The sequence below is a fragment of the Mesitornis unicolor genome, unplaced genomic scaffold (assembly GCF_000695765.1).
Source record: "Mesitornis unicolor isolate BGI_N332 unplaced genomic scaffold, ASM69576v1 scaffold22201, whole genome shotgun sequence".
NCBI lineage: Eukaryota > Metazoa > Chordata > Aves > Mesitornithiformes > Mesitornithidae > Mesitornis > Mesitornis unicolor.
This window is the reverse complement of record NW_010163432.1, coordinates 24400-50593: the sequence shown is the minus strand read 5'-3', so window position 1 is coordinate 50593 and position 26194 is coordinate 24400. Positions and strand designations below refer to the sequence as shown.

General features: G+C 37.6%; 1 protein-coding gene across 1 annotated transcript in view; it reads left to right on the top strand.

Annotated features, from left to right (window-relative positions):
* Positions 1-3199: 3199 nt before the first annotated feature.
* The window catches only part of LOC104548065 (voltage-dependent L-type calcium channel subunit alpha-1D), a gene marked incomplete at its 3' end in the record, with an annotated part of 46862 nt that continues 23867 nt past the window's right edge, over positions 3200-26194 (top strand). The window contains exons 1-15 of the mRNA XM_010193977.1: positions 3200-3282; positions 3972-3998; positions 9569-9729; positions 10326-10551; positions 10695-10902; positions 12780-12900; positions 13839-13953; positions 14658-14727; positions 15342-15411; positions 16164-16308; positions 17092-17221; positions 19753-19812; positions 24168-24274; positions 25322-25409; positions 25916-26023. Of these exons, the coding sequence (XP_010192279.1) occupies positions 3200-3282; positions 3972-3998; positions 9569-9729; positions 10326-10551; positions 10695-10902; positions 12780-12900; positions 13839-13953; positions 14658-14727; positions 15342-15411; positions 16164-16308; positions 17092-17221; positions 19753-19812; positions 24168-24274; positions 25322-25409; positions 25916-26023 (1719 nt within the window). The remainder of the gene's footprint in view (positions 3283-3971; positions 3999-9568; positions 9730-10325; positions 10552-10694; positions 10903-12779; positions 12901-13838; positions 13954-14657; positions 14728-15341; positions 15412-16163; positions 16309-17091; positions 17222-19752; positions 19813-24167; positions 24275-25321; positions 25410-25915; positions 26024-26194) is intronic.

Sequence of the window (26194 nt, the reverse complement as noted above, 5' to 3'; positions counted from 1 at the left end):
CCCTCAGGGAGATCAACACTCCCTCCCAACTATTTTGGCCTATTTTCTATATAATCAGGAAAGTATTAAGCTGCATGCTATATGGGTTGTTTATATTGCCTAATACAAGCATTCTTTTGTTTGAAACCAGTCAATATAATTGAAGAGAGCTGACACTATCTAGAAATCTAGATAATCTTTCCAGAAGAATGGCAGTGAAATAAGAGCAAAAGGTGAATAAAGAATAGAGAAAACTTGGTATCCTCCTTTAAATACTGAAGTACCAGTTTAAAGATCTCAAAGCTCGCCTTACTGAGATCAATCAGTCTTTCTTAAGTTCCTTCTGTGTGGTGTGCTTTGCCCAATGAACATCACCCTTAAAAAGCTGTGGTCATGAAACTGTCATTTCAAGGGTTGCCAGGTTGCTTGCATTAGCAAGAGTGGATGTGGTCATGCAGTGCTGTTGCTGTTTTCATCTGGCTAAAGATTTAATGACTTGCTAGCATTGCTAGAGCTAGACTTCCACATGATGGCTTTCTCAGTACTTCTGTCAAGTTTTTCTTGTGGCATATAAATGACAGTGTAATGGTAGCTGAGTTTCTAGTATAAACTGAACTTTTTCCTCTTCCACTTTTGTAACACAACACCTGCAAGTCACCAACAGAGCTAGAGCAATATCCCTGTCTGAACTGGAGTGTAACATTCCAGCTGTGTGTAAGAATTAGCAGAACTGATATTGGCTTCAATCGGGATAAAGATTTGTTATTTCTTTGGTACTTTATTTATCTTCATGCAGTCATGTTCAAAAAGCTGTGATATTTCTTACTGTGGTTTATCATACCAAGTCCTGGTAGACTTGAATTAAAATGATATTACTTTACACTTAGTCTTTTAAAAAGTATTTGGCATGTATTAAAACAAATGGCATTTTTGTGACACTGACTGGCACTTTATGAGGAACTGGATTCCAGGTACTCCATTTAGATGTAGGAAGGGGGTGATAAATTTGCAACACAATTGTGAGACACACACGGCACATCTAATGCTTTCAAACGTGGGCCTCGCTTTTTTTCACAGCAGTTCTTAACAGTGTATGAAACAAGACTTCTGCACTCCTATTTTGCAGTTGCCCGTCACAAGTGCTGAACTGTTCATCATTAGGTGGCTATAATGTTGTGCTTCCTAACAGCATGCAAGCCACACAGCACAAGACAGCCATTTCATTTATTTGCCAGACAGGGAAACTCAGTGCTTTTATTGCAAAGGACCCTGGCATTTTAAAATAAAAACTGTTAGTTTTGAAATCTGAGACTGTCTGAAATAGTTTTGTAAATTCTTTTTTTCTTAAACTCTTTGAAATTTTTTTATACTTGAATTTGGATATCATCAAAGATTGCTTTAATTTTGAATGACTTTCCTTTTGACCTCTGTGACTGTAAGCTGTGAAGTTCATCTAAGACTAGCAGTATTCAATTTTTAAAGCTGATTTGTAAAGAGAACCATGATATCAGAATTGAGACACTTGCAGGTGCTAACCAGGAATTTTTTCGTACATAAAGCAATTACGGTAATATTTTAAAAGATTCATCAAAACAGAAGAACCTTGTGAAAGAAGGTTTTGCTGTGCTTACTGCCTGAAGTGCCTTGTTTACTCAAACACCTGCATGGACCCTTTGGATCTTTCTTTGTTATGCCACCTCTGTGTTTAACATTTCGTGTAATGGTGACTTAAATTTACAGGGACAGATTCTCAGCTGATGCAAATACTAACTGAGCATCTAGCATGCATAGGCCTGACGGTATCTCAGCTTGAGTGGAATTGATGGGTGTGGAAACCAAACTGCCATTTCGCACTTCCATGCATCTCTGTGTCTGTGTTGAGGCAATATAGAGGCTGTGCAAGAGAAACTGTTACTTTAAGTTCTCATTTTGTACCTGCTCTGTAGATAAATCAGAAAATTCAGGTCCTTAGTTCTTACTTATATTATGATGTGTGTGATTTAAGCTTGCTTTAAGCCTCTTTTAGGCTACCAAATTACTGAGACATCCCTAACAGAAGTAGGCCTTCTGCCTTCAGTACTCTCTGTCCACAGCCATTGGCTCAAACCCTCCCCATCAAAACAAAACCAAAAAAGCAAACCCATCAAAAACAGCAGAAGGTAGACCCCAGAATACCTTTAAGATCCTCTATTTTTCTTTTGTTCTTGCTGTTGTACAGTAATTTCAGTGCCTCTTCTGCTTGTCTTATTTTTTCTTACCTTGTATGGTATTTATACTGTAGAAACCAGCAACACTAATTTTACACTTTTCTTGTTCCTGAGGTTTTTCTTTCAAGCTCACTTTGCAGACAGGGAAGTAGTGTTCTCCCTGGGAAGTTTGAGAACTTTGGCTGCTCATGATTTCCTAACACCTCTTGACATCTTTTGTCCTCCCTCTGTATTTCAGTTGAAGATAAATGGTGAAGACCAATCTGCCAATGAGTTTTGTCTAAAAAAAAGATAGCTACAACTGCTAAATATTCAGTAATAATCTGCTTTATGTACCATAATTCACTGTGTAACAAATGCAATGATCACCTTTTTATTAGTAGTCATTCTCATCATCCTTTTTAGTACCCATTCTGCCATTCCCAGTGCTCCTTCCTGCCTGCTCATATAGTATTTGCAGGCACAATTTCTTTCTAGTGCCTTGCCTTGATAATTCATAATGGATAAAAGAATATAGTGGTCAGTATGATCAGAGTTCCTCTTTTCAGAAGAATTTTGGTGTTTCTTGGAATTGGTGAGCACATTAACATTTAATTCTTGGAATTGGTGAGCACATTAACATTTAATTTGCTTAAATTTTTAAGCAAAGTGTTAACAGAGCACTTCGTAAAATGAAAGGTCACAAAATGTAGCTCAGGTTTATATCTTTACTAGGGGTAGCATGCTCTGTTACAAAACTCCTCTACATTGTATTCTGTAGTGCATTTTCACCAGTTATGTTGAATCATTGAAATGAAACAAAAAAACCAGTACACTCTGGAATTGTGTGTGCTTTCTTTTGTTATACGGGGAGGACTGGTGAGGTGTTTGACTTCATCTGCTGCTCCTCAAATCTTCCAGGCTGACATTAGACCTGCAAAAAGCGGAGGCATTCTTGTGCTAGAGCAGCTCACGCTGTGCAATGCCTTGCTCGGCCAGCAAGCTAAAGCAGTTTCTGTCTCCTAACAGCAAGCATGCCCGCCAGTGAGACCGAGTCAGTGAACACAGAGAATGTGAGTGGAGAAGGAGAGAACCCAACCTGCTGTGGAAGTTTATGGTGAGTACAGGGACTGTTTGCAAGTAACCACCTTCATCCTCTCAAAATTTAAAAGAATCATTCTTTCCCCATTGTTCAGCCAAAACTGCTTTCAAATAGTCAAGCGATGACACCTGGGGTTTTTTTTGCCTTTCAGTAGTTTAATATTAGACTGATTATTACAGCATTAAAGCACTTACAATTCTCAAGATATAAAATAATTCAGCTAAACTTCCAGTGGAGTCGTGTTTTCCTGAAATCTTTTGTGAAACGGAATTGCTGTCCAAAATAATAAGAAAGGAACAGAAGTCCCCTATGACATGTAAAATGAAACATTTCCTGTTAAATTGTGCATGGCCTGGGCAATACGCATTTTTAAGACAATAAGTATGGGAGTATTTCTATATCCAATGGTGTTAGCTATTTATTTGCCCAGTTGTTCATGACTTCCAAGCAACTCCTACATGAGCAGTTTATGTACTTAGTTTTAAAGGAGATTTCTTTCCGTTGGAAAATTTGTAAAGCTTCAGGAATAGTATTTCAGAAAATAAATATCAGAGAATAGAATTTCAGCATTCATGATGCATTTTGCTAAAAGCTTGGTTTTATGTATATATAATTACAATGGATTGATTTGCAAATTTCTAAAGAAAACATTTATTTTAATTTTTTTTCTACATTCTTAAAAATATGTTTTCCTTTTCTTCTAGTCAAACCATCTCAAAATCCAAGTTCAGGTCAGTATTTTCTTCTCTCTTCATAATTTTTTCCCCTTATTACTATTTCTACATATGACAGTTACTGTTGAATACAAAAGTAAAGTATCCGTGATCTCTCTTGGAACTCAAGCTCCCTGATTTGCTTTGCTGATATTTGTCACTCTTTTTTTACTTACTAGGAGCGTTTGGGAATATGAGCTTCTGTTTGCAAGTATGATTGCAGAAGGGAGGTGTTATAAGCAAAATTAAGAATTAATAGTCCTGATACCGCAGACAGTGGATGTGCCAGTACAAAACTAATAGGTTTCTTTATTTTGGTTTTATTTCCGTCTTATAGGAGATATATTTAGCAATTAGGATAATTGCAAGCACAGAAGAAATACTTCTTTCTGTTTAAAGAGGTTAGGTTACTCCATGAAGGAACAACAACAAAAAAAAGCTGTGTGATTTAAGGTAGGTGATCAAGTGGTAGACACTCCTACAGTTGCAGACAACCCACAGAAATATTTTTCACAGAAAATTTTCAGTGAAAAAAAGGAACGATCAAGAAGACTTGGCAACATCTGGCATCAGCAGTTTTGTCAACATCTGGAATAATTTTTTAACCCTAGTAAAACTGATTTCAGTGTTGGGTGTATAGCAGGTAGTTCTTTGCTAACAGCAGTGTGTTCTCCTTGCAGCAATGGAAAGGAATAGTGTAGCCAGGTTTATTCTATCAGCCTTGCTGGCTCTAATGACCTACCAGCGCTGACCAGTTGGAGTGGAATGTGTTCCTTCCGAATAGTCGTCTTTCTTTTTTCGAAGAAGAGCTCCCAGACAACAGTTAGCTGGCACTTGTCTACAATGAGAGTTTTTTCATGTGATGCTATGATCAAGCCTTATTTTGTTAGCAAACTAGTGACAGCATATAAATGTGCTTCATTCTGCTGAAGACTGTGGCCAATGGAGATCTGACCATTTATGATGGTCGTGAATACACAACTACAATTTTAGAAGTTTCATTATTAGTTACAAATGCTGTATGCCTTCTGCTACAGCAACTGGCCTTAGTTACACCAACTGAATGGACCAGTTATGTCTGTGTGGACCTTTGAGCTTAACCCTTTGTGAGAATCATAAGAGATGAGAATATTTTTAGCTTAAAGAGAAGTGATTCAATGTTCTAATCATCTGTAACTTCACTTGCCATAATAGTAGAACAAATGGAACAATTTATTTAATATTTAATTAGCTGAGAATCCCAAACAAGCATGATTGAGTCGTAAGATTGTTTCCAATCAACTTATAGCATAATATTTATTGCTATGAGGTTTACTTATGCTGGTATTAAAGGAGAAACTCGAGTATGAAGTGGTCACATGAAACTGCAAATACCAGGCAGTGCAATAGACTGCTGTTATATTACATCGTCAAAGTTTGATATGTTTGCACAGTGGGGACTCACAGTAGCTCTACACGGAAAGCAAAGTAATGCCTACGTTCTGAACCATGCCAGTTATTTGTATTTTAAGGAAAAATGAGAACTCCAGAATTTCTGTTAAATGCAATCTGCTATGTCAACTTTGACAAAGGAAAATTTCTACCCAAACCTGATGATTTTAATAGTCCAAGCAGTAGTGGGCTATTAACTACAAGAGTAGAAGCAGTCAGTGCTATCCGTCTCTGCAATCATTCTTCATAATCAACACATCAGTTTGAAAGACAACTTATTTGCAAGCCAGAAGATCAGCGAAGTATCTCCATTTGTCTAGATTCTGCCACTGTCTTAAATGTCTTTTGCATGAGCTCTTTTACCAGAATCTGTTGTGGCATTAAAAAAACATAAGTCACACAGAAGTTAATTAATATGTGTACTGCTGCATCTATTCATGGAAGTCATGACAATCATCAACGAGAGATAGCTGTCTCTTGTTTGGAAGTGCTGCAAGTGTCTGCAGCTGCTCGAGGTCTTCAACCATACTTAAACCTTTTAAGCTGAATTTGGTAATGGGCATTCCCTTTTCAGCTTTCATGTCTTTACTCATAGCACTGGAAAAAGATTAGTTCCTTTTAACAGTGAGTCCATGTAAGAAGTAGTTTCGAGGCAACAGAGCTCAAAATTATAGTCGTGCCATTGTCTTCCAAACAGATGTGGCTTGCACAGTGTCCCAGATCCCTAAAAACAGCTGATAGCATTTGTTATCGGAGAGAAAAAACTCTTGGAAGAGCTGCTGGCTTTGCAATGCTACTTAGAACAGAGTGTGTCTGCTCTTTTATCTCTGTAAGGATCTCCAGACTCATGGTTCTCATCCTATTGCTTCTGGGTACCTAACATCTCATATTTGCAAAATCCATTCTTTTAATGTGTTAGCAATGGTTTTAAACTAGAAAAGAGTAGATTTAGGCTGGATATTAGGAAAATGTTCTTTAATATGAGGGTTGTAGATCACTGGCACAAGTTGCCCAGAGAGGTGGTGGAGACCCCATCCCTGGAGATATTCAAGGTCAGGCTTGATGGGGCTCTGAGCATCCTGATCTGGTACCATTGTCCCTGCTCACTGCAGGGGGGTTGGACTGGATGAGCTTTAAAGGTCCCTTCCAACCCAACACATTCTATGATTCTATGAATGTTTTTGGGTTTTTTTTTCCTTTGAATCACTGGTTTCTAAAAAGCTCTGTGTACCTGAAATACAGATACTCACTTCTGCAGTAGAGCCCTAGGGATATACTAGCACATTCTAAGCAAAATGCTAAATCTCGATCTAATTTTTACTCTTCTGTCCTTATCCTTGCCCCAGCTTTGGGAATGCTATTCTGCAATGGCATTACACTGTCTCAGGACAAAGTAAATCAGAACACAGCTTATCAAAAAATACTGGGTTGACCATAACCATCTTTGCCTTTGGATCAAAGTAGAAAATGCTTTTTATTGCAAGCTAGCCTACCTACTGAACCACAAATGAAAATGAAGGTTAATCTGTAGAAATATGTTTTTATAGAGTCAGATGGGTACTTAGTCAAAATAACGACATCCTAGCAAGCTACAGCAATTATCAGCCAGTTTATTAAGTGAAGGTTTATATCAACCACACATTGTATTTGCTTTATATCTGTAGGCTTTTTACACATACTTCTATTATTCATGCATTTCTACATGTGAGTGCCATTGCATACCCTTCGGCAGCATTTTCCTATGTACACCACTGTTTTGTCACTGATTTCACAGACCTTTTTTGAGGAAAAAAGCCCCATTGGCTTCAGAGAATGATGAGTTATGTACTTTGAGACTGCTTCGGCACTAGAGATACCCAAACATTATCACCCTTGTCTCATTTACTTCACTGATAGGATGTTCTGTAAGTGTAAAAAAAAGACTGTTTTACTGTCTTCGTTTAAGGCTCAGGGCAAGCCCAGGGAGCAGGATTTTCTCTCTGTTGTCCCCTACCCTCCCAAGAGGAGGATTTAAAAAAAAGGGAATAGAGAAAAAGATGCTTCGCACAAGGTTGAAAGTTAAGACTGTAACGAGTTTAATGAAAAACAACAGGGGAAAGGAAAAGGGAATTAATAAGGGACAAAGGATATTTAACTCTATACAAAACCTGATCCCAGCAGTCCCGAGTGGAAATGTCCCAGCAGGGCCTCGTGGCCGCTGTGACCGCTGTGACTGTCACCAGGACCGCAGTGGTGCCGGGAGCGGGTGGTGGTGGATGCTGCCAAGCACGTGGAGGCAGCCCCAGCCGTCCCGAGATGCGACAGGAAGCAGCCCAGGAAACCAGGAAAAGCCCTGAAAACCTCGGGCCTCCTCGGTTTTTTACAGGCTGTGGCTTGAAAGGGGAGGGAACAGTACTGATCTGTGACCCTCCAGGGTCCTACAGACACCACCTGTCCTTCCCTTTCAGGCTGGTAACCCTTAAACCATAACATTTACCTGCCCAGGGAGTGAGCTATCCTGATGATGGCACAGCACTGCTTAGCAGGGAACTGGCAAGATAAAAATGTTTTTTAATACCATGTTGCTTTAGGTCAGGACAGGATATTTTTCCTTTATATGGTTAGAATACTGCAAAGGCTCAAAGTACTGATGTACTTTGTTCTGTACAACATCTTTGTACTGATGTCTGAAACTAATATTAATTTCCATTACTGTGATTAAAAATCTCAGGTGTGCAAGGAAAACTCAGTTAATGCTTGAATGCAATGCCAAGCTCAGTTATTTTTATGGTGGTGTTATTGCATACCAGTTGTATTTTCTGAGGCAGATTTTATACATACAAATACAGTGCCTGCTAACTCAAAGTGCAAGTGTTAAGAAATTCACCTAGTTATTTGTAACGGTTTTCAAAAGCCATAGTTCCATGTTTGTGGTACTGCCAAAAGGACTGCGGCACCCTTCACCTGTCTCTGCCCTCAGTCTTCCTGCTCTTTCTGTGATGCAGAATTACACTTAATTGGATCAGACAACTGACCAGCTAAAATCAACCCAGAAAAGAATAGGTTGGTTTCCAGCAGTCAGTTCTCAGGTCTGGCTCACTTTGTTAGGGCTAGTTTTGGCAAAAGGGAGAGAGCAGAACAAGGAGAGCAGACCACGTCTTCCCATCACAACAGATTTATGCTAGACTGGCTCAGTAGTGATACTGCAGAGGAAGAGGCTTATACATGCACACTTGTCTCAGTTCCTTGCTATTTTAAGGCTAGGTCAAGCTTCCTTGGAGTCTGCCTTTTCTGTGCCTTCAGTTTTGGATGAAGCTCTTGTCGATTCCTAAGATTTATTATCTGAGTCCACAGCAGTAGTTACGGGTGTGTGAATTTTACATACCTCTCTTTTAGGTAATATCAGGTACTTCCTAATCCTTCTCTTCCTATGACCCAGCAATATATTTTATTCCTGTTTCACAAATGGAAATGCAACCCAAGGAGACTGATTGGTTTACTAAAGTTCCCAGAAGTGAAGCAGAGAAACTAAATCTAGTTTTGAGTCCAAAGCTAAGCTAATACTCTCACTCATCTGGATAGGGCCTGTTCACTTGTCCATGGTTGTCACTTGTATTCATTTCACAAATGTTTGCCCACTGACACAATTTCAAGCCCTGTCAGTAGAAATCTCCTAGAGTCACTGTCTGAGATTTCTAATGTTATAGGGTAGGTTTCTAAAAGTTGATGACAAGATTTCTGCCTTGTTTAATCCTGTCGGAATTGCCTGTGGTTTAACTCAGAGCCTATATTTTTGGACTAAATGTAATTTGAATTCTAAGTTGCTTTATTGTCTTGTCTTTACTTCCATTAAGTATATGGGGCCTGGGAAGACAGTCTATCTTGTTACTCGATGAAATGTTAAATGCAGCTTAATCTAATTATGTCACAGGCAATTAGAGTCTCCAAAAGTGGCGGTTTATATTTAAAAATCTATAATGAAATCTAAAAAAGGAATAACAAATTAGCACTCCCTAATCTGCAACTGGTAATAATTTATGCAACTAAGTATTGTAAGTATCTTTATAAAAATACACCTGCTCACACATACATACTTGCACTATGTTTTGTACGCAGAAGAAACCCTCCTTAAGTTCATATGTATATAATAATATATTTGTTTTTATTTGAACTTTCAGTCGACGCTGGCGTCGCTGGAATCGATTTAATAGAAGAAAATGTAGAGCTGCAGTAAAATCTGTCACATTTTATTGGCTTGTAATTGTCTTGGTCTTTCTGAACACATTAACTATCTCATCGGAGCATTATAATCAACCTGACTGGCTGACCCAGATCCAAGGTATGATAAAAAATACTTGTCTTGTTTTTGACTACAGATAATTGCATTCTATCAGTGCCTACTTTTGTGCTTTGCCATTTTGTTGTTTGCTGTCCTGAAGGAAATTCAGCCCAGCCAAAACGAGGTATAAGCAATGACTGAACATTTGATTTCCACAACTGTAACACAGCTTAATGGCATACCAGCAAAGAACTGACAGTTGTGAGTTGTAAATACCTGTACTTTTGTTGTCAAACCATGCTTGAAAGATGAGGAAGGAAATGATAACTGGTGCAGCAGAACATGTTGTGGGCTGCATTGCTGAAGTTACAGTATGGACTCACAAGCTGTGAGTTGAGCAGCCATGGACTGCATAATGGAGTGGAAAGAAGAATGTTTTATGTGATGGGAAGCTTTGCATCCTTGTGTAACCTTTGCCACTTAGACATCAAATACAGTCCAACATAAAAAATGACACTTCCTTCTTAAGCAAAAGGCTGTGAACTGTTATATAAAGTATAGTACTAGTATGTTAAAATAAAAATAAAATCTATGAGACAATTCAGCAATATCTTTTCTTTTTTTTTTCTTTTTTCTTTTAAAATATTTTGTTCCAGATATCGCAAATAAAGTTCTTCTGGCTTTATTCACCTGTGAAATGTTAGTAAAGATGTACAGCTTGGGCCTACAGGCTTATTTTGTTTCCCTTTTTAACCGCTTTGATTGCTTCGTTGTTTGTGGTGGCATTGTTGAAACCATTTTGGTGGAGTTGGAAATTATGTCACCCCTTGGAATTTCAGTGTTTCGCTGTGTTCGTCTCCTGCGTATTTTTAAAGTAACAAGGTAAGATTAACTGATATTGCTAACTTTAGGGATAGCTGAAGGGTAACCAGCAATTCTTTTGTAATACTTCATCATGCGCTGCTCTTTTACTGTTCTGTTTGGAGTTTTTTGGTGTGTGTTAACACACGCATTTTAATTTATAGGCACTGGGCATCCCTGAGCAACTTGGTAGCATCCTTGTTAAACTCAATGAAGTCCATTGCTTCACTGTTGCTTCTGCTTTTCCTCTTCATCATAATCTTCTCGTTGCTTGGAATGCAGCTGTTTGGAGGCAAATTTAATTTTGATGAAACTCAAACAAAACGGAGCACCTTCGATAATTTTCCACAAGCTCTTTTAACTGTATTCCAGGTAACTTTCTTTCATCTCGTATGAAACATTTTACCTTTGATGGTCAACAAAACTGTTTAAGCAATCATGTTGCCTGAAAAGAAAATAATGAATCCTATTTATTCAGTTTACAAGTAGCATTCTGCTCATTAAATTCAGTACTCTGGTAAATCTGCACCATTTCTACCATTTGTTTCATGTCTTATCTGATCTACCTATGCAACATAGCTGTCATATTGCTTCACAAAATTAAATCTCTTTTGTCCATCAAATACGTGACTAGAAAAAGAGGTAGAATGTTATTTTTATTTTAATCAAATTGTTTTCTTTAACTTCATTAAATCTTTAAAAGTTCAGCTGTTCCCAAGCAGGAAAAAATGAGAAGCATTGTAAGAATGCATATTTGCGTATGGGTCATATCGCTTACTATGGTATAAAAATAAGTATGAATTTCTTTAAAGAGACACTCTCAGGTTTATTAAAATTTAAAAGCAACTTGTCTGTTACTTGTGGAAAGATAGGGTCATACTTACAGTTTACTTTTCACTATTTTATGATCATTTTTTCATGTTCTCCAATTTGGATACTGGGATTAGGCAAATTGATTTTGTCCTCCTAGCTGTTTTCACATTCAGCTTTGCACATTACCACACCATTTGGTTTCAGACATTGCAGGTGGGTGGTTAAAGTTAACCCTGCAAGACTCAACTTTCTGTCAACTTCTGTCAAGACATAGGTCTCTTTGGTAGAAGTTTCATCTAGTGGCTGCTCAGAGCAAGCAACAAAATCTCTCTGTGTAATTTTAACATAAGGAAATCTTAATGAGTAATTTCCTTTAGAGTAAAAATGCCTGCATTTGACCTGACATTGCCCCTTAAAAAAGTTAAGGCTATATTTTCAAACTCGACTGAGTTGGATTTTATTCAAATTTTAGGCTGCCTTATTTTCAAGGGAATGAGGCTTCCTTCAGTTTGAGAATGCACTGAGAAGCAACCAACCTGTTGGATGCTCAGCAACTATGGGAATCAGCTTGATAAGTTTAGTTCTCCGAAAATGAATTTCAAAAATTGGCATGCATATAATTTTCTTGAACAACCACTTAACTACGTGGAAGGAGAGTTAGTATTACATATTTTCTCAGGATACAACTGATAATTTTTAAGTTGGTACTTAGAAATATATAAGGTGCCTGTATAATCCTGCATTGTAATACTCAGAATTTTTGTCATAGTACAGAAAAAGTGGAGTTGCCTTATTATAAACTATCCTTTTAACTCATCAACAGATTTCTGTAAAATTCTTCTGTGAAATAATGTGAAACAATAACCAATAGGAAGATCATGTAGTTCTCCCACAGCATTGAACTCCATTCGGTTTAAAATAGCTACCATTTCAAAAGCTATAGCAGTAGTGCATGTGTGCGGTATGTGTGTTGTATAGTTTATGGTAAGGCAGCCAGTCCCCTGAAATGGAGTAGACCAGTTTGCAAGACTAACAAATGGCATATGCCAGAAAGGTTTGAGGCCACTACTTAAAGAACAACAAGAAAAAAGAACCTTAACATATATACTAACTTTATTTTCAGGAGTGATGAACATTTGCAGGCATTACTGAAAATAAGGGCTCTTAATTTGGCATGCCAGAATAATTTAAATTTTAGGCTTCTGTTTTTATTATTTTTGCCTTTGAAGTTTAGCAATAGAAACACGTAAAATAAAAGCTAGTAGAGTTAACCCCAGGCTTATTTAAATGGAAATTTTAAAACAATGCATGAAAATATTATGGTGTAGCATTATGTATACAGAAGGATAGCCTTACTGTGTATTGTGGTCAGAGGAAACTTATTTCTCTATTGCTTTTTTTGGTGTTGAGTTACTAATAATATATCTGCTTCTTAGATTCTAACAGGTGAAGACTGGAATGCTGTTATGTATGATGGCATAATGGCATATGGTGGCCCATCATCGTCAGGCATGATCGTCTGTATATATTTCATTATCCTCTTCATCTGTGGTAACTGTATCCTTTTCAGTCACTGGAAACATCTCCAGATGGGGCTGTGTGCCAGGAATGTATGCAAAATTTCTCTAGGAGGGAGTAAATTGCAATGGACACGCAGGCACTTTCTGCATGTGCTAAGTCCTTTAAATAGACTTTTCTTTGTACACCCGTTCCCTAATGAATACGACTCCGATGATCTCTAAGTCACCAGAGCCACCAGACACTGCAATGGCTGATCTCTGTGGCAGTAATTTCCCATTCATCCTTTTGATGTTTGATATAGCCCTGTGAATTCTGGCACACGCTGACAGCGGAGCCAGTGATCCACTGTGTGGCACAGGGACCAGATGAGAGAACTCTGCATGGAGAAATGTTGAGTCAGTTAGGATTAAGTCTGCTGAAGCATTCCCCTTCCCTTCCTTCAGTGTACTGGAAATACTTCCTTGGCCCCATGTAGCAACAGAAACTAGTGTCATTCTCAGAAGTTCTTCGAAGGTCAGGAGATGATAAAAGGGCAAAAACATTCTGTTTTCTGTACTATACAGTACTCGTATCAGTATTTGTACTTAACCTGATACGGACTGAAGCACAGAATTTGATACAGATTGTTGTAGACACAGAGGATAGTGCATTATAAAAATGAAATTTTCAAAATGCATGAACAATCTTCACTTTTAATAGACAGTGTCTCATATTTGGAACTTGCTCAGGCTAGGATAAAGTGGAATTTTGTTTATTTAAAAAAATATATCAAGTATGCTGCTATTTTAAAATCAGGCACTTTGATGGATCTCTGCGCATTTTACACCCTGTATTAATCTAGTCCATTAAATGAGTGTTATTTGCACTACACTCCAGCATCACAAATCTCTATGCTGTAGCCTGGGAAGTGTTTATAGATAAAAAAACCAAACAACTATAGTAATGTATAAAGTCCTTAAAATTATTTGAAATAGATATCTTGCTAAATGTCTTCTTGGCCATTGCTGTGGATAACTTGGCAGATGCTGAAAGTCTAAATACAGCTCAGAAAGAAGAAGCTGAAGAAAAGGAAAGGAAAAAGAATGCGAGGTAAAATAGCAGGGGCATGTTGAATAGGGAGGAGAGGGAAGGAGGAGAGTACTGAATTCTTTCATAAGGATTATCTTTATGTTAATCTTTGCCATCTTCAAAATCTATTGGAGGGGGAAAAAGTGAAAGAGCTTAACTAGACCTTAAAATAAGAACCAATTGGTATGATTTTGATTAAAAGTTGGGTAGTAATTGGGAAAATGCGATGAATTAAGGACATAATGATAAGCCATCTGATATTTAAACATTGCAATGGTAGGATTTATTGCACAATTAGAACAAGAATGTATCTGTCGTTGCCAGTGTGCATCTCCCTGTGGAACCAGTTCTCTAAGCCTTATATAGACAAGAAGAAAACCTTCCTTTGAAGTCAGAGCAGGCCTATTGAAGTCAAAGCAAGTTGTTTGTATGAGTCCAAGGGCACGGTTTATCCCTCTGGAAAGGAGTAATGATCATACATTGAATTTTTTAGGGATTACCTACTGGAATTATATTCAAAATTATAATCTTTTTAATGGATCATTGCATTCAAATGCCATAGATTTTATTGCTCTGACACCTGCAGGTGGGTGAAGAATTTTAAATATTTTACTATATGGTTTTAAGGTATGCTCTCTTATCTTTTCATAGAATGGGTATAGTTCACTTAAAATCTTCTGTCTTTACATGATGTGCTTTGTAATTGTTGTTGTATTGTTTTGTAGAAAAGAGAGTCTGGAAAATAAAAAAAGTGAGAAGTCAGAAGGTGACCAAAAGAAGCCCAAGGACAGTAAGGTGTTTATTCTAAAAATTATGTCTTTTCTAAGAAGCAGTTTTACTAATTTTGCTAGTGAATACTTTTCAAGACCATTGTGCATTGCATTATTTCCTTTATGAACTCATCATCCCTACATTTTTTCCAGACAAAGGAAACTTAGTTCTGATGCTTTGCATCCTCAGAGAATCTCTTAACCCAGAAAATCATATTGGTGTCAAGATATCCTGAGAAGGGAAGCTCTTAGAGCATGAAATAGTTAATGTTTTAAAAAAAAATTGTTATTTTAGGATCTTTGAAGGTATTTTGTCTGATAAATCTAGTGGAAGAGATTAGTCGATGATACATTCATGTTCAAACATTCTGCTAATTTTTTACCAAAACCTATTGGCTACATTCTCATTGCAATCTGCACAGCCAGAAGAGTGGGGATACTCTATCTTTTAAAAGTACGTATTAAACTGTCAGCTCTCCTCTGTTCTTACAGTTACTCTGTTTCACAAAACTCAGACTAAGCATAGGGATCACTTCCCTGACTTCAGAGGCTTATTTTGGTTCGCTTTCTCTTGAGCCTTATACTCCAAGCTATATTTAAATTTATTTTTCTTCTTGTGCATCCCTTTCATTGCTGTAGGTGACAATTGCTGAATATGGTGAAGGAGAGGATGAGGATAAAGATCCCTATCCACCCTGTGATGTACCAGGTATGTGAACACCAGCCAGAAGTAAGTTTGCTTGCTAAAATGTCCTAAATTTGCTCTTGCTGAACACTGAATCAATTCCTTTGAAGTTGATGTTGTGCTCTGTTATCAGTGGATATATGGGCCTGTAAGCTATTAAGTATTATCTTTTCCTGCAGCTTCCTAGACAGTACAGACAGCATATGATAGTTAATAGTGTGAGCCTGAAGACTGCTGTGGTAATGCTAGCTGGGTTTGGGAGCAAATTCTAAACTTCTCTGAATATTTGGCAAAAAAAGGACATTCCAGGGCTGATGATGTTCAGTTACTTTTGTCTTAGCTTCTTCCAGTCCAGTAAACATAGTTATCTAAAAATCAATTCTGTCTAATTGTCTGGATGCCTGTTACAGAAATCTGCTCTACCTTTTGAGCACTCAGTGGTCAACCAGTGCCCAGAGCTCAGCGCCCCTTTATAGGGGTGTGGTCAGGGGCTCCGGAGCCCATATGTAGGGGGTGTGAATGGAGACACCAGGTGAGGCTGTTCAGGGCCAGGAAAGCCTGTTAGTACGCTCAGGACACTATGCATATAAACATGTGTAGAAGTTCATGACAACTATATGGATGTTCATATGTTGATTCATAAAGTTTTAAAACCATGCTATGAATATGTATTTCCTATAAACCATATATATTTTAATACAAGCCATGCTTTTATATTGTTATGAATAAAGCCTCAATGGCTTTTATTTTATAGTAAAAAAATGTTTACATTAAAGTAGGTGAAGATGAAGAAGATGAGGAAGATGAACCAGAGGTACCAGCAGGCCCACGTCCCCGTAGAATATCAGAACTAAATATGAAGGAGAAGATAACACCGATCCCTGAAGGGAGTGCCTTCTTCATTTTCAGCAGCACCAATCCGTAAATATAATTTTGTAAAATACTGTTTTAGTCCATCAAGGCTTAGCAGTGAAGGTGCAGACCTCCTTCCATTGAGATTAGGAATAGAACTGCAGTATCTTCAACAGGAGAGAGATTGGCTTCTCTCCTATAATTTTCTGAATGACTTGGTAAATTAAAAGGGTTTGATAAATACATTAATTTGCTTCCTACTGTTGGAGATCATCGCATTTTGTACTTATAGTCTGTGAAGTCTGCAAATGTCTGAAAAGTACCCTTTAATGTATATTAGCTATTTAGTATGTTAGTCCACAGCTTCCCTGGGCAAGCTGTGCCAGTGTCTCACCACCCTCACAGTAAAGAATTTCTTCCTAATATCTAGTCTAAATCTACCCTCTTCCACTTTAAAAGTTCTGACAGTTTTAATAAGAATCAGATCAAACTAGGCAAGTGAAATGGTTTACTATCTAGCGTTGGTCCTTTTGACGTTGGCCTCTGTATGTTCTTAGTGGAACAAACGCTGAACCTTGTAGTGACATTCATAGCTCATTGAAAACCAACAGGAGCTGGGACATCCTCCCTCAGGCACTTTGATATGTGCGTCTTCACTAAAGGTGGATCGGATTTTGAATTTATTTACATTTTTAGAAATCAGAGCAATAACTTCATCATTTGCGCTGCTTTTAGCTGCTGATGGTTGCTCTGTTCTGTCCTTGTTGGCAGAGTAATAGAAAACATGTTGTGTATTAGCCATCTGCTGAGGTCTATTTGAATACATGGTATATTTTTGTATCTCTTCTTCAGAATTCGAGTGGGATGCCACAGACTCATCAATCACCACATTTTTACCAATCTCATCCTTGTCTTCATCATGCTGAGCAGTGTTTCCCTAGCAGCAGAAGATCCAATTCGCAGTCACTCTTTTCGAAATAATGTAAGCCCTTCATGTTTATGTCTGAAGATAATATATCGTCACAGGATAACAATCCTTTGGGACTGGTGCCTGGTTTTTAATTTTCAAGTTAAGAAATTTTAATTTTTCTTTTTCAAGTAATTTATTTTTTTTCCTGTAAAAACATAAATCTCTAAAGACAAGTAACTTTATTGATGGAACATCATAGCTATTAGAACCATTTATTACGTACATAATGTTTTTCCTTTGTTGGCTATTAATGTATCAGAATATACATTATGGAAGATGAGGATCAGAGCCTGCCCAGTTCTTGATTCAGAGTCAAATGCCATTTCAGCCTATATAGAAACCTGAAAATTTGGAGGTGTTTCTGCACCCTTTTTTTAGGTATACTTGTAGAAACAAACTATTTGTAAGAATGTTAATTTCAGAAATGTCTCTATTATTCAGTAAAATTGTAGTTTATATGTTAAGTAAGCATCCGTGTTCTCCGAAAGCAAATTCCTGTATCCCCATTTTAAGTTCTTAATATAGTAGAAGAGTTGCCTCAAATACACCATTATTAGACAGAGAAGCAAAAATTAATCCACTCTCGTGACCACTAATGTTTGTCTTACGCTTGTTGCGCTTGTGTTAGTGGTGAAGCAAGCCTCTTGTGTTATTGTGAGTTGTGCACGCCTTTAGATTAGGTATCAACTAGCTAAGATGATGCAACTTGATAATAGTCTGTGGGGACTTTTGGGATACTTTCACAGAACTTCCAGACCTCTCTTGTCTTAGATAGAAACTGATCTGTAGAGATTGCCATGGAGTTAGAGAAACTCTTTTAACTCTTCCAGGAAAGATGGGCCTACTATGACAGTAGAGGTTGTATCCCTCTAGTTCTTGCTAGTCTAGATGCAGCCTCTGAAAGTTCTCTTGTGGCTGTTGACATTCTCTGAACACTTTTTTCAGAAACATAACTGAAAACCAGAAAGCTAAAACTTTCTTTAAAGGTAAAAAGAGGTCAGAGCACAAAGACACTCTTCATGTACTATTCAGTAGAACTGTGTGCTTCCCATATCTATAAAACTGGACAAGTGCAGTCCTATGAATAAATCACACTAATGGATAAGAAAAAGAGAACTGGTAGAAATGGCTTTAAGGGCTGATGTTTTTGTAACTAGAGGAGTACTAGGAAAACACAACTGGACAGTGGTGGTAACTGAAAGGATTATTCCTATTTGGGACACACACATGGAAAATGCGTGAGCGGTTTGAAGAAGGTATTGCCCTCTTGTTCTAGATATTCAGAAATGCACCGGACCTGCATATCTTACCTTGAATGATCATGTTCCTTCGACCAGCCAGCTTGGCAAAGGAATTAAAGATTACAAACTGGAATGCCTTTAAATATTTTCTTTTAACTCTAGATTGAATTCCTTACTGATTAATCTTTGTCGAATGACTTTAATATTTGCCTGTTTTTTCAGCCACAGCAAGAGACAGAAGGATGTGATCTTCAACTAACATGGGGAAAAATTATATGCATTTTATGATCAAATAGGAATATTTTCTTTTTGGCTTGTCTTTTTATTTTATTTCTCCTTCCCATTTTATTAATTGTTCAAACACAGGAAACACGTTTCTGTGCAAAATGTTTTCCTAGTTGGATTGCTGGATCCTTGAAACTAAACTAGCATGCTGCTGCATTTTGATCACTAAGTTAGCTATTAGCAACATGGCCACCTTGAAAGGATGAAATCTTGGTTGAACTGAAATATATGGTAGTGTTCCTGTCCACAGCAGTGAAATCAATAGCACATCCACAGTCTTTTTAAAAAGTTTGTGCATCACTGTGCAACTATTGTGGGTTCTTTTAAATTTCCTACCAAAAAAATCACTGCTGTATCTTCCAAGAGTTGGTGTGCTGATTTTAAGTAATTCAGTTATTCAAAATTGCTTTGTGACACTCAGGGTCAAGAAAACATAGCAGAATGTAGAATTATGTGTAGTCTAGAAGGATCCATTGAAGTTTTATTTTTTGATGCAATGCTTTGGTAAAAACAAACAAACAAAACCCCCACAACAACCTATTATTAAATAATGAGTACTTTGTGAAAGATTCTGCATCTCTGCTAAAGGCTGAAGAAAGTACCTGTGACAGCTGATAGAAGAAAGTCTGAATTGAAAGAAAGTGTTGTTTATTGGGTCCTGTTAACTCTTTAGTGGTAAAAACTAATATATAAGCACAGTTGTATCTGATAAATATTGAAGTAAATAGAAATGGTTACACTATAGCTGGAATTTTAAACTATGTTGTCTGAATTCTCCATCCTTAGCCTAATTCTGGTGGTGGTGTGCATGTGGTCTAAATTGTAAAAATTTCTTAATAGATGGATTTCTTACTGTGGCACATATTATACCTTGCAGATACTTGGTTACTTTGACTATGCTTTCACAGCCATCTTTACTGTTGAAATCCTGTTAAAGGTAATGCATTGTTAATTGATCCTTGTTAGCTCAAAAGCAGCTTTAGCAATAATGTTTGTAACTTTTTGTTTACCTTCCAGATCCTAGGGTATGCAGATTATGTCTTCACTAGTATGTTTACATTTGAGATCATTTTGAAGGTAACAGGTTTTCCAAAGGAAGTTTGTTTAAAAGGATTTTCCTTGTGTGTCACCTGCCAAGAAAAGGCACTTGAAGTGTTCTTCGCCTTTTCTCTAAGTGATCAAAGCTAAACTTCTTTTAAACCAGAGGATTTTTTTTTTAATTTGACAGTTCCTCATAGTTTTGATTGGTTATTTTTTACCATTGGGTGCATGAAGAAGCTGATTTTTTATCATTACATCAACTTTTTACCCTTTCTAAACTTACAGTTATCAGAAAAGGGAAAAATAATTCACTGCGCATGAGCTTTTCCTTCTCCTTGCTCTGGCATTTTCAAAACAGATAATCAGTCTTTTAAGGAGGGAGCATGTAATTTCTCATTTCTTTTGCTGAACTATATTTACAGAGCTAAAATAGTAGATAACTATTTTCTTGCAATAGAACTTGCAAGATATCTTGCATTTATCTATCTATATACTAAGATACTTTGCATTTATCTTGGGCATACATTTAAATATACAGAAAGGCATAAATATGCTTGCTTAAATGTATTACCCGTGCATGAATCAAAAATTGGCATTTTAATGTATAGTTTGTGTACTGATTATTAAGAACATCCATTGGGGTTACTTGGATTTTAGATGCATGAAGCTTACTCTGGCATAGAAGCCATATAACTGAGCATTAGGTTCACGTGTAAGAAAATGCTGAAGAAAGAAATCAAAATTTTTGGTGGGAATTTGTAAAAGATTTTTCCGGAAATTTACACATGATTCCTAAAAGTTTCATGTTGTGCATATTCACCATGAATTTTTGATTCAGTAACCCTCATCTATACGCTTAAAAAAATTCTGGTACACTAAGAATCTGTACATAAACTTTGCATTTGCAGTTGAGGATTAAGCTTAACAAAATCTCTTCTCCCAGCTTTTGCTCATATTGCTGTGCATACTCTTCACAATGTGATTTGATTAATACTAATTGATGCAATATTTGGGCTGTTTACAAGATAAGCTGTACTCTAAGTAGTAGACTATTTTTATGCTTGCAAATATTCTTCCAGACTTACATTTATCCCTTTATTTCTCATTTTCAGCAGTGATGAGCTTGCTATAGAATTGATTAATCTTATAACTTTTGTAGCATTCTAAAAATAAATACCCACTTTTTATGCCGCTAGAGAAAGAACTGTAGCATTAGATCAAACTGGTTTCCAACTCTGAATTTGAAAAGCTGTACAAAATACATTGTACCCTTTCTGTGGTACCACCATTTCTGTGGCAGAAGAGAGCTGGAAAACTTCCTGCTCTCAACAGCAGTTTGTGTAGTCCTTGCAGTTCCAGTTGTGTTTCTGTAGGAGAAGGAGGAATTCTAAAACATGGCATAAAGAGGCATAATTGGATGTGTTAAGAAAAGCATCATTCCTAGTGACTGCAGAAGAGCCTGACACTGAGCATCTCAAGAGTTACTCAAGGGAAGTAGGGAGCACTAGAGCTTGGGCTGCTGAAATCTGGCATTGTAAAATACTACAAAGAAACAAGAAGGCCTATCATAGCCAGACATGTTGATGCCCCTGACTCCACTTTCTCCAGGAAGCTCTGCCCTGCAGTTCACTCACGTGTTTATAAAGTAAAATAAATTGTACCGTAAAAAATGTAATGGACAACCAGAAGGTGACACAGGTACGTACACAGTGCCTGCTTTACTAACATGTCTCAGACACTGGCTTTGCTTGCTTATGGCTGCAGTCCTCCGTGTCTTCCATGCTGAGTTTTGCGCTGTGCTATCCACAGTATCTGTTGTTCAGAAGCTGTGTGTGTTCTTGTAAAGAGTAAATTCAAGACTAGACCTGCAGTAACAATAGCATTCCATAATTTCCAGGCAAAAAGTATATGAAACTGAAATTAAGATAACCAGAGGCAATATTATCAGTTGCAGCAAAGAAATTTGTAAATGTCCAAAAAACAAGCATTAGAACAAAATAACAACTCCTAAACATGTAGAGAGTCTCCCTGTGCTATATTTTATTGACTGCTCTGCAGACATGAGGATTTCCACATTGTATGGTGTTGAGCATATGGTTGAGGGTAAGAATAACAGAAAAGCTACAATGTCAGTTTAAAGCATTTAAGAATTCTCTGTGTAACATGGTGTTCAAATCCATCTTACCATCCTGCTTGCAGTACTTGGGAAACGTGAAAACATCAGAGCAAAGGTCAGGTTAGGGCTTTGTGCTTTTAACCTTACCCCAGCTGTGCTAATCCCACACCATGTAAACCAGTCCCCACTGGTGTGGAATTGTACGCAGGGGAAAAGAGTGGCACTGGTGGTGCTCTGGGCACTCAACTCAGTGAGTGTCCTGCAGCATCTGCTCTGCTGAAGGCTGTGTGACAGTGCCCGCCACCTCAAATCTGCTGTAGGCATTGCTTCAGTTTTCATCTGTGCAGAAGACAGAATAATTTGCCATAGAGAGTTTTAGCTATATACTTCTGCTGGGATTTGTAGTGACTGAAATATGAACCCGCATGTAAAGATGAGGAGATACGTACTTCACCTGTATTTTTAGGTGGCTATATCCTTACTTTTGTCTTTACGTGAAACTTTGTGTGCTGCAGACTGATAACATACTACTGTGTAAATGTGTTTGTAGATAGATGTAGATTTGATATTCAAGGTTATTTTAGTGTTCAAGGTGATTTTAATGAGCTTAGCCATACTCTGTACAGGTGTAAGTGAAAAGAGCTAGGAATTTATTGGAAGTTTTCTAATACAGTTATATTGCCTCTCTTATGTCATGACATAGGTTAAAGTTTTAGCATTTTTATGCTTCTAGTTTTGAGGAACTTTTAGTATTTTGATCATGACAAAAGAAAGTTGAACACAAGAATAAGGAGAGAAGGGCTTCCAAGTAAAATCTGTCCTTGGTAGCTTGCATTCCTTTGCAGATGTATGGCTTCCACCTACACTGATGGTTTTTCATGCAAAAGGCTGCAAGTTTGTGCAAGTAGTGACACAGTAGCCTGTAGAAGCCCATTAACAGCTGGTAGCTCTGTTGTACGTTGTCATACAGCCTTGAAAGATGTAGTGTAATAGTAATAGCTATGGAAAAACCCATGCAAAATTCCACTCGTGTGCAGATTCTGTGCTTCTAATGGCTTAGTTGGATTCTTCTGTGCATTTTCTAACTGATACTTACTCTCAATTATGGTAAGGGCCTAATTCATAAGTTTAGGAGCCAAATTCAGCTTTGCAATACCTGAGAACATCTGCCCAGACTTCGTCTGCAGCCATAATTGATAGAGTCTTTAGCACTGGCTCCTAATGACACCTGCAAATGATGTATGCAAGTTCCTTCACAAGACACCCTTTGTGTGCTTCTTTCACCTTAATCTATGCACAGAAAGCAAAAAATTAAGAGAAAGTCCAGTAGGGAGAGCAATATTTTATATTCCCCACAGGCCAGCAAAAACAAAGAAGACAGCGCCCGGGTGTGCCTCGGGGATTCAGCGCTGAGCGCCGCCCGGAGCGCGCGTTTCCTCGCTGGGGTTGGGGCTGGAGCACCCTCTCTCTCCCTGTGCTTTTTCGCCTTTGCACTAGTTTTTTTTCCTCAGTTTTTCCGCGGTTTGGGCGCTTTTGCCACTTCCGTGAGGTCCACGGGCGTGGATCCTCCGTTCTGCAGCCCTTCCTCTCAGTGACTGCGAGGACGCCTGGACGCGTTCCTGTGTGACCTAGTTTAGAGGATCCTGCTCTGGCAGGGATTGGACTGGATGAGCTTTTGAGGTCCCTTCCAACTCCTGAGATTCTGTGATTCTGTGTAAAATAGAACCATCTATGGTTTGTTCAACGTTATTCCAAGATACCCACTTGAGATCTTGACGCTTCTCTTGTGAGCCAAAGACAAATAGCAGTGTAATGCTGCCTTATGACAGCTTTGTGCTGGTTCTGTACCAAATTTGTCTCTCAGGTTTTTGCAATATATTTTCAGCTTCAGTTCTCAAGACAGTATGAATGAATAGGAGTCAGAATCTGAACCTTATAGTTTAGTAAGCGTGGATCTTTTATGGTTCTTGTAGTTACTTTTCTAGCAAAGGCCAAATCAATTCAGTGCAATCAGCTCAGCCTAATCTGATCTTACACAAAATGTAGTGTGTGTTGACATCAGAAACAACACATTTTCTGGTGTTGCGTGAGCAGAATTTTTGATTTAAATGAAAGATTTTATGTACATAGTGGGATTGTCTTATATTTCAGTTACTTTTAGAAAGTGAGATAATATTATACGCATTCACACTGTAGGCAAGTGTCTTGTAAACAGCCTAAATGTGAATTTGAATAAATTGAAATATAGACTAAATGTGTAAAATTCTATTTTTAGATGACAGCTTTTGGAGCATTCCTTCATAAAGGGTCCTTCTGCAGGAATTATTTTAATTTGCTGGATTTGCTGGTTGTGGGTGTTTCTCTGGTCTCATTTGGTATTCAGTAAGTACTGCATTTGTAATGTGAATGATTTATTTTTGCTTTGGGGTTTTATACTGAAATCAGTTCCCTCATTTTGTGTGGGTGTGCAGTATCAGGATTCAGGGTTGGGACTGGCAAGAGGTAGTGCTTCATATGGAGAGTATTGTAACTCTCCATGTTGTATTGTATTAATATGGATGGGGAAGAAATTACTACTTCCCACTATTACCAAGAGAATAAGGAGGAGTGCCATGGCACTGTATTGTATAGGAAGTAACTCCTGGAGCTTCAGGAGGTTCGTATACCCTCCTTTGTGCTATTGCCACATCTACAACCTCGCTCTATGAGCTTGCTCTTTCAGCATTGACCTACTGGAGTATGTAACTTTGTGTGGCGTATTTGAAGGGGAGAGAAATGCCTTAATCAGGACTGTAAGCAGCAGTGAATAGATTTTTTTGCTTTGTTTGGAACAGGATAAACAAAATAAAAGAGTCTTAAGGTGCTTATTGATTCACTGGTGCATCATTTAAAATCATCTGCAAAACCCTTAGTGACTCAGAAAAGAGCAAGGGCTGGGTGGCAGTCAGCTGCTTCCCACTTTGTATCCTGCTTGTACCTGTTACAGAAGCTTTCACTTGCACAGTATGTTCTTCAAAAGGCTGTCTGCTATTATTTCCGCAAAGTGCAGACCGAGCTACTTAAAGAGATTGTGAGTCATTTGAGATCTTTTCATCTCCACCTGGTTGGAAATTAAGGTATTTACTGTCAACACCACAAAATACTTTTTGCTCCCTACCAAACCTAACTGTATTATAGGGTCAGACGAGCTTCTGAGCTGTTAATTCCCAAGTTCCTTCAGAAATAAAAATAATTCTTATGATATTTGAGTTTGATACTATTTTCTAATGTTAATAATGAATCAATAAAGAGATACTTTTACAAATCTTGTGTGTATATATTGAGACTTGTTTGAAATCTTGTGTATAAGGAAGTTGCAAGAACATTGTTATATTTGGTAATCAAATTAATTACCTTAAAAGTAACAGAGTAACTTTTTTCCCCCCCTAGATCAAGTGCTATCTCAGTGGTGAAGATCCTCAGAGTTTTAAGAGTCTTGAGACCTCTAAGGGCAATAAACAGAGCAAAAGGACTTAAGGTGTTTATTTACCTTTTTTTAAAAGTTCTATTTCTGTTGGCCTGATTCTTCAGTCCTGCTTCAGGTTAAAAATTCTTCTGCAAGAAAAGTTGCCTAAAAGAGTTCACAGGGCAAGGACATAAATCAGTTCCTCATTCTTAAGAATATTAGGCCAGGTTGTGCTCACAGTTACAGGAGTTTATATGTAGAGGAACAGCAATGTCATGGAGAGCAGATTTTGGTTGCAATACTTGCTGTGAACCAACATGCCAGAGCAATATTTAAGTTTTTTCTTTCCTTAATGCTTGTATAATTTTTACTCAGTTTATGTTGATGGGTCTATGTTGACAGACTTACAAACAAATTTAGAAAACAAGTTTAATTATGGTAGTAGGTATAATACCGACAACACAAACACAGTAATGTTAAAAAATGATCTGAATGTGGTAAAATAGACTTTTACAGTATGTATTCTGTGATACTAAGTAACAGTTTGTATTAAAAGATTTTTTTTTCTGTCTTTCCAGCATGTTGTTCAATGTGTCTTTGTGGCTATTAGAACTATTGGTAATATCATGATTGTCACAACTCTGCTGCAGTTCATGTTTGCTTGCATTGGAGTGCAGCTGTTCAAGGTAAGCAGACGCTCAAAATTTACACAGCATCAAAAAAATGCCAAGCTGAGTTGAATTCTTGCTGGCTCGCTCCTGGAACTGGGGTGATCCCATTGTGAACCAGTCACAGGATACATGTGTTTATTTTGCATATTCTGCATTTTGTCATTGCTTTTGTTTTATATGTAGGGA